The sequence below is a fragment of the Aedes aegypti genome, unplaced genomic scaffold, assembly GCF_002204515.2.
Source record: "Aedes aegypti strain LVP_AGWG unplaced genomic scaffold, AaegL5.0 Primary Assembly AGWG_AaegL5_hic_scaff_1241_PBJ_arrow, whole genome shotgun sequence".
Classification (NCBI taxonomy): Eukaryota; Metazoa; Arthropoda; class Insecta; order Diptera; family Culicidae; genus Aedes; species Aedes aegypti.
In genome coordinates this window covers 1,138-10,548 of record NW_018734668.1, presented here as the reverse complement: position 1 = coordinate 10,548, position 9,411 = coordinate 1,138, and the positions used below count along the sequence as shown (strand labels likewise).

Sequence of the window (9,411 nt, the reverse complement as noted above, 5' to 3'; positions counted from 1 at the left end):
CTAAAAAATACCGTTTGTTATACAGGTACTTTTTCATTTTCTTGGACATATTCGTTTCCATCAAAGCCAGTTTCTTACCTTAATGTCCCATGAGCACTTCCACAGTTATTAACTGGGAACTTTCTTTGCCACAAACGCCATTTTTGCATTCGTAGGTATATCGTGTGGCAAAAATGATTTAAAAGCCGTGGAAGTGCTCATAGAACACTAAGCTGAGAAGCAGGCTCTGTCCCAATGAGGACGTAAATGCTAAGAAGAAGAAGGAAGCCTCTCAACTATCTCAAATTACTTATGTTTGAACAAATAAAACAAGAAAGATTTTGTCTAATCGATTCCTTACTACAGATAATAAACTTTCATCGAAGCACTGAATAAGTTATCGATCAGTAAGTTATCGACAGGGAATAACATGCTGGAAAATAAATGTGCACAGCTAAGCTAAGAACAAATCTGCCCATAACAGTCGACTGCAGTCCCATATGGGATTTCCTATACAGTCGACTCTTCACATCTCAATGTTCTACATCTCGATATCTCTCCTTATATCGATGATTTCTTCGGTCCCTTCATTCTGCATAGGGTTCATTCAAATATTACGTAACGCAAAATTTGCCAATTTTAGACCCCCTCCCTCCCCCACGTAACAGCTTTTGTATGGAAAATTTTAATTTTTTGTATGGACCGTAACACTATGTAAGACCCCCTCCCTCCCCCTGTTGCGTTACGTAATATTTGAACGGTCCCATACATTTTCTCTCTCCATATCTCGATATCCTCCTTATCTCGATATCTCCATATCTCGATGTGTTTCTGTTGATTTTTTCGTTCTAAATTTCCTCTCCATATGTCGATATGACCCTTACCAAAAGTTGCTAGACCAAATTTTTTGGGATTCAATACAAATTAGGAACGTGAAATGATGTCTGGTTGTTTTATTATTTTCTTGGTAACGGAGAAGTTTTCAAGGGTTTCGCCAACTTTTTAAATGCGGGGCCAACGGGTTCAACGTAACTAGTACTGATAAGTCCAGTTTCAAAACTTCTATCAATAAAAAATATCAGCACAACAGAATGTTACACATTGGTTTCGAAATTATAGACTGCTCCAATCAAACATGCAGTACATTTAGGAATTTAGGAAGGTTCAACGCTATTTGTCGATTTTCTGATGGTCTGACCTTACCATACCAAAGCCAATCGTCATTGATTAATGCAATTTCTTCAGGCTGTTTCACAAACCCCCTTTGACCATCAGAAAACATCAACATCTATGCACAAACCCAGTATAGCAATCAATTATTTCCACCTTTCGTTCTCCCGACCTATACGTATCCATGATGATTAAGCCTTTTCCCAATCAAGGACACTTTCTTTCGTATATAAAAGAACGACTGAGCTTTATCCTGATTTACAATCGAGGGCTTATATTGTTATTCATCGTTTTACCAATGTTCGTCCATCTTGTGAATTTGTTTCTGCTGCCCTCTGTGCTGGCCCCGCAGTCTTCAATACCGATTTGGCTGTCCGCATAGCAAGTCTAGGTCGCACACCGACCCGTAAATTAAATAATCACCTTTCGCTATAAATATGACACAATATATGTACAAATACGTCTCATTCTATCCCAAATAAATATACGTAAGAGTCATAATTTCCTTCTAACACAAATAAGCGCTTCATTGACCGAATCACGACGTATTCGACACCAGAACGTGACTTTTGATTGATGGCCGGCCGTAACGGTGGCCCGCTTCCTGAATGAACGCGTACTCCATCTGTTTGACCAGCTGATCGAAGAACAGATTGGACAGCTGCGAGTGGAGTGCGGATTTGAACTCGAACGCCACCATGAAATCGATCACACACGACTGGGGGATGTCCTTCAGGCCCGGACTGAACTGCCACGCCGTCAGCAGATAGTTGAACAGCCGCCCGTCGACGCATTCCGCCTGGACCAGGCTGGGCCGCACCAGGGTCACATTCGAGGTGTAGCTTTCGTTCAACGGGGGGAATCCGATGATGAGGTCTGCCTTCAGGGAGCCGGGCTTCTTGGCGTAGACGTGGGACTTTTTACAGAACGGCACGAAGGTGTTGTATTTCTCGACGTCGGACACCACGTCGTACAGTTGTTCCATGGAGTAGCTGAAAGTGAGAAATTATTGTAATCGAAATGGCAAAATCATGAATTAGGGTAAAAAACTGCTCAAGTACAATTTACTTTGATGTGGGGGGTTTTCCACCGCCAAATCGTCAATGGTTTTGGTCACTATTTTAATGCGAGTCTTTTTTGAAATGAAAGTTGAGGAAAAGCTTCAGGAATCCTTCCAATGATTTCTCCAAAGAATGATATTTGAGTAATCTAGCCTTAAGAAATTTACCCTTCAGAGATTCCGCAACCAATGTTCCCAGGAATTCGTTCAAATCTTCCTCCAACGATTTTATATGACAGGAATTTCTCTACAATTTGCTCCAAAGAAAATCCTTGAGCACTTCAACGTTACTACCTCTAGTAATTTTCACAGGGATAGCTCTGAAAATTTTCCCATGGTCTATCCCAGTGTTTCATTCAGAGATTGTTCAACTTGTCTTCAATGATTTCTCCATTTGTTTCTCAAGGATATAACTAAATTCCTACAATAGTTCTTCCAAGAAAATCCTCATAGGCTCATCTCCGAGATTTTTTAATAATTCGTTCATTGAATTTTTCAGGAAACCTACAAAAGTAAGCTAAAAACGTAAAAGACAGTTCGTTTGAAACTAAATCTTTGCACACAGTTGAAACAAAGTGTAGGTATATACCTAATTCTCATAAACTAACATTTTACAGCAATAACTATTCGTATTATATTTCAAAAACATTTGGGTTTATTCTACGAGTGGCGTGTGGTGAGAATCGTCGGTCTCGTATAGCGCCAATTCTCGTCTCGAGTGAAGTGACTCGCCGTGTAAAACAAATGGGGAGTCATCTCACTCTAGTCGAGCATTGTCACCTCGCTATACGAGACCGACAATTCTCACCTCAGGCCACTCGTATAATAAGCCCAATTGGTGACAATACTCGACAGTGATGTGATTCTCCATTTGATTTGCACGGCGAGCCACTTCACTCGAGTCGAGAATTGTCACTTCGCTATACGACACCGACAATTGTCACCTCACGCCACCCGTAGAATTAACCCAAATAAGTCGAGTCTAGTACACGACACTAAAGACAGCCTTACATCACGGTAATTGCTACAAGAAACTTCTTTAACAATTAGAAAAGCAAATGGAGCAATCCTCTAAGGCGTTTCTGAGTGAATCAATGGATGTTTTTTAAATATACCTACGGCCAACCCTGTATATGTTCTGCGACAAATTTCTGTCAGTATTGCTGGTTAGTTCTTAGTTAATCCCTCAAAATATTTGATTTAATTCCTACTGATATTTTGTGGCATAATCAGTGAATCAATTGTCACCCATCATGCAACAACAAAGACATTGTCACCTTCCATTCTTGTTGCAACAATTTTATTCCGTAACATCAGTTTATCATCACTTGAACAGAATATGACAAAGATCGATCTCCACGTGCGCAGTGATTTTCTGGGCTTCACGTTACAATTTTCGAGAACTTTCTTCGTGTTGGTAAACATTCACACATTATAACACAGCATCCATAAAACAAATTTGGGTTTGTGTTTAAAATAACTGATTAATCGAGAGATGAAAAGGTTGCAACAATGTTGCGTTCTGTGATTGTCATGACAATTTTGCTTTTGATTGTGTCCTTATCCGTAACAGTGGCGACAAACGGTTGTGAGCGAGCTTGCTTTGTTGTTTGTTTTTCGTCTTTTTTAATGACAATATGATTCACTGGGCATAATTCATAGAAATATTGGGAGCAGATTATGATGATTTTTTGAAAGTGTTTCTGCGAGATGAAAAATTTTTCAACCATCTTCTCAAGTAAGCTTCTTCTGTATACTTTTGCGATTAGCCGGGTCACTTCGGTACAAAGAAAAATAAACTTCACAAAATTTTCGCTGTTCATCCATTTGCTGTTTGGAAATAAATTAGGAAATTAGAACAACCTCACTGCACAGTGGGACGGATTGAGGTTTTAGGAGGAAAGATGGAACTCACGTCAAATCAGCTTAAAATTTTCCGATCTTCAACTTTGTAGAACAAACTATATCAATATTCCTTGAAATAAAAAAGTTTCGATGGTTATCTTTTTTTACAAAGGGCCACCCTAAAAAAAACGACCAAAAAAAATGTTTTTATAATAGGAACAACTTTGTAGAACATCATTTTAACGTAAAATCGCAATTGAAGGCGTGAGTTCCATCTTTCCTCCTAAAACCTCAATCCGTCCCACTGTGCACTGGTTGTTAAGGCAAGCAGTTTGGTTTATTTCTGTCAAATTTGTTTAAAAGAAATGAATTAAAAAGGATTTAACTATAAAGGATATTCATATTTGTCAACATGAATGATTACAAAAGCGGATCCAATGAAAGATCCTAAAGATAGGACTGGTAGTAGCTTTTCAAAAACTTGGTCTCTATTTTTATGCTAGTCTCTACTTTTAATCGAAGGTCTTAAGAGTATATATTATTTATACCATTATTTTTTTTCTAAAATCTATTCCCCTTGTACGAGAGTGGACTGTATTTCTTAAAAACTTCGACATAGGCGGACCGACGTATCTCCGAGACAACCACTTAACCAGGGAACCGATACCGGATGAAAACACTTGCTTAACAGTTCAAAAATCTATTTACATACTATTTACATGACTTAGTTAAAATGGAATTCACTTTGCTTAAAATTGCCACGACACGTCTTAACACGTTGGAAGCACGACGAACAAGATGTCTTCCAATCGCGGGTAGAAACATCCTCAAATTTTTGCGCGCTCATTTTTTGCCCGCTCGTTTCGTGCGGCTGCGGCTGGTTGCATCACACGATGTCCTTTCGTGCATCACGCAACTCAGCAGGCTGCTGCTGGGCGATGCACTTACAAAAAAATCATTCGGGGCGAACGGCTCGAACATCCTCCCCCGCGGGAACCTTGTTATCGTTGACCACCTGGTTGTCCAAAATGGGTAGAGGTGCCAACTTATGGATCGGACGCTTGAGCACTCCTGATTTGGTTCGCACATCCACCACGCGGACCAATCCGTCTGATCCCGCGTAAGTGGACTCTACCTTCCCCAACTTCCATTGCTGAGGCGGTAAGTTGTCATCCTTGACTACCACCACTGTTCCAGGTATTATGTTTTCCTTCTTCTTGCTCCGCTTCTGTCGTACCTGTAACTCCAACAGGTATTCTTCAGACCAGCGCTTCCAGAACTCTTGACGCAGGCGCTGGACGTATTGCCATCTGGAGAGCCGGTTAGCTGGGATTCCATCATAGCTAGGCTCCGGAATGGCAGTCAGTGGACGATCAATGATGAAATGACCTGGGGTTAACGGCTCGAGCTCCGAAGGGTCTTCAGAGGGAGCGTATAAAGGCCGAGAGTTGAGTTGAGCTTCGATCTGGCAGAGCAAAGTCGAAAACTCGGACATCGTTAGGAGGCTTGATTGGCATTTCTTCTTGAGAATGGTCTTGACGCTCTTTACTCCTGCCTCCCAGATTCCGCCCATGTGTGGCGCATTTGGAGGAATCATCTTCCATTCGATCTGCCGGGGTTGGCAGAACTCGTTGATCTTGAGCTCGGTGATTTGCTCCTTGAAAAGACGGTACAGCTCGTTCAGTTCGTTGCGTGAACCGACAAAATTTGTCCCATTGTCAGAAAACATCTGTTCTGGGACACCACGACGAGAAACGAATCGCTGCAGAGCAGCAATAAACGCATCGGCCGATAAATCTTCTACCCCCTCCAGATGAATGGCATTGGTCACCATACAGACGAACACGCTCACGTATCCTTTAACGGGGGCCACCTTCCTTCCAGTCTGCTTGATAAGTATGGGGCCCGCAAAGTCAACACCAACCTTCACAAAAGCGGGAGCCTTGTCGCACCTTGCGACGGGAAGATCTCCCATGAATTGGCTGGCGCACGGGGGGTTGAGCCTGAAACACCGCATGCAGTTTCGTGTGATCTTACGTACAGCAGAACAGGCTCCCAGGATCCAAAATTGCCGGCGAAGCTGGGCCAGCAGCGCCGACGGTCCAATGTGTAGGTTCTCACGATGTGTAGCTTGAATCAACCGCTGAATGGTTTCATCATTCTTAGGTAAGACCCACTGATGCTTAACGCCGTATGGTAAACTTGAATGTCGCAGTCGTCCGCGGACGCGAATCATTCCATCGTCCAAAAAGGGATTTAACGAAGAAAATCTTTTGCAGTACTCACCGGACTCGATCATGGCTACCTCCTTACCAAAATGTTGTGACTGTACCACCCTGATTATGATTTTCAACGAGTGGCGCATTTCAACCGCGCGACGATTCGCTTCGTGACCACCTTCTCTTTCGCATTCCGGCAAAACCGCAAGACGTATGCCAAAACTCGTTGCAGCTTCCTGAAGGACTCGAACTTGGTGAATACTGGCAACCTCTCCAAAGTTACCACCGCAGAAGTTACCGCGGCCTGCCGCAACTCAGGAACATCTTCATCAGACAGTGGTTCAGGAGCCACCACTTGATACTCTTCACTACGCAAGAACAATGGTCCGTTCCACCAAAGATCGTTCTTCTCAAGTGCTTCGGCAGACTGACCACGTGACACTACGTCGGTTGGATTTTCCAGTGTATTCACATACTTCCACTTGAACTGATGCCCAGTAGAGTCAATCTCACAAACCCGGTTTCGCACGAACACTTCTAAACGCTCCGGGTTCTTCGCTAGCCATGCTAGCACACCTTGATTGTCCGACCTCAACGAAATGTCTTGAAAGGGCAGCGCTAATGCTGTCAACACTTTCTTCACCAATCTATGCAGCAAAAGCGCTGCTAAAAGTTCCTTTCTTGGAATGGTCAACACTGTTTTCGGCACGATCTTCGATTTGGCACATAATAACTGCACCACAGGAGCTTGGCCAGGTACAATTGACCTGATGTACACACAGGCACCATAGGCTTCCAAAGTTGCGTCACCAAAACCGTGCAGCTCAAATGCAACGGCCCCAGTAACAACCACGTGACGAGGGATTCGAAGATTGGTAACACTACTTAACGCACTCAGGAACTCGTCACACTTTTTCTTCAGATTACCTGTGAGCTCTTCATCCCATTCCAACTCTTCTTTCCAGATAGTCTTCATTAAAAGTTTGCCGATAACGATAACCGGCGCCACTAGACCCAACGGGTCGAACATTCTTGATATCAGCGACAGCACTTGCCGCTTGGTTGCACTATTTTTACTCATTGTTGAAAGGGATACAAACTGCAAAGCGTCCATTTTTGGGTTCCACATTAGTCCCAACGTTTTAATCACTTCACTTGAACCATTTTCATCGATGCTGACAAGCTCGTCCCGATCGCCTTCTGGAATCTACTCCAGCAACACAGGATCGTTGGAAGCCCACTTGTGCAAATGAAATCCACCAGCCTTGAGTAGTCGGATCAACTGCACTTGAGCCTCTTTTGCTTCGTTCAAATCATCGAACCCGAACAAAGCGTTGTCCACATAGAAGCTATTCTTCACAATGTCTGCAGCAAGAGGATACTTGGAGCCTTCATCGAGAGCCAACTGCAAGAGTGCCCGCGTTGCCAAAAACGGGGCGGAAGCTGTGCCGTAGGTGACCGTTGTCAGCTCTAGGACACGTAGCGGATCCGAAGAACTCTTCCTCCAAAATATTCGACACAATGGCGTATGCCGCTGATTGACCAGAACCTGCCTGTACATCTTGGCCACGTCAGTAGCCATCACATGTAGTGGAAGGCGGAACCGAAGACAGATGGACTGCAGATCGCTTTGTATGTTGGCTCCAATCTTCATAACGTCGTTGAGCGACCGGCCAGATACCTTCGCAGAGGTATCAAACACCACTCGGCACTTAGTAGTGGTATTCGATGGTCGCAGCACAGCATGATGAGGTAAGTACCACTTGATGATACCTGCTGGATCCTTACTTATGTCCACTTCCTTACAGTGACCAAGACTCTCATACTCGTCCATGAAGTCCTGATACTGCTTCTTCAAATCTGGATGCTGCGAAAGCTTACGCTCCAGCGCATGGAACCTTCGCAATGCGAGTGGTCGGGAATCACCCAACTCGCTAACGGACTCCTTCAAAGGCAGCTCGACGATGTACGACCGGAAGCATCTCTACGATGAGTCGCATTGAAGTGCTCTTCACACTCCTCCTCTTCACTACCATGCTTGTCGGCACCAACTACATCTTCTACCTCCCAAAAACGTTCAATGGACTGGCTCAATTCGTCCATCGTGACTGTGTGCGAGTAAACAGCTTCATCAGCTAACGCACCTTCTTCAAACACTCCACCAATAACCCAACCAAATTGGGTTTCACGCAAAACGGGAAGATTTTCAGCCAACGTAATTTCTCCGGGCATCATCAACTTCAGGAACCATTCATTACCTAGGAGCATGTCCACCTTACTTGGTTGGAAAAAACTTCGGATCGGCTAGCTGAACGCCAGCGGGAAGCTCCAATGCGCTGATATTGATAACCGACGAAGGAAGATCTGATGTTACCTTATCAGTTACCAAACACTTGACCTTGGCGTAGAAATCTGTGTACCTTGACGAGAGATGTACCACACCACAATTAGATGACCGAGTCTGCGTGCTATTCACTCCGAACATCGTGACGTTCGAGGAGTTCAACTTCAAGCCCAACATATCTGCCATCGCTCGTGAAATCAAATTCACTTGAGAACCACTGTCCAACAATATTCTGCATGGATGTGGCTGGTAGCTTTTGTCCATAACATCCACTACTGCTGTGAGAAGCAGCACTTGCTGCGAGCGGGTAGCCGGACTGGAACATGTGGCTGTCGTCGAAGTCGATGGTGTTGGTTCTTGCTCTACAGCCGGCTTTGGGAGCGGCTGGCTTGATGGTTCTGGAACTTGCTTGGCTTTCTCTTCGGCATGAAGGAGACTATGATGCCGACGTTTACACTTCAGACAGGATTTGTCCGAAGAACAGTCGACTCCACGATGACCTCTTTTCAAACAATTGAAACATACGTTTCGCTCCCTCACCTTAATCAATCTTTGCGGAACAGGGAGAGCCTTGAATTCAGCGCAATTATGATTGGCATGTGCCTTTCCGCAAAATTCACACTTAATTTCCGTCTCGCTTGAAGAAACGGCTGCATGGATTTTCTGCATCGACGGCTTGCTGGCTACAGACACAGACTTAACAGGAACTGATGATGATTTCTGACTGCTGACTTCGACCCTCTCCAAGATAAAAGTCTGCTCCTTCAAGAATGCCAGCATCTCGTCGTAATCGG

The 9,411-nt window shown here is 44.0% G+C and overlaps 1 protein-coding gene across 1 annotated transcript; it reads right to left on the bottom strand.

Annotated features, from left to right (window-relative positions):
* Positions 1-1,396: 1,396 nt before the first annotated feature.
* LOC110680371 (coenzyme Q-binding protein COQ10, mitochondrial-like) lies at positions 1,397-2,254 on the bottom strand. The gene has a single exon (XM_021856177.1). It carries the CDS (start codon positions 2,132-2,134, stop codon positions 1,688-1,690), a length of 447 nt encoding a protein of 148 aa, XP_021711869.1. The 5' UTR covers positions 2,135-2,254; the 3' UTR covers positions 1,397-1,687.
* Between the last annotated feature and the right edge of the window lie 7,157 nt (positions 2,255-9,411).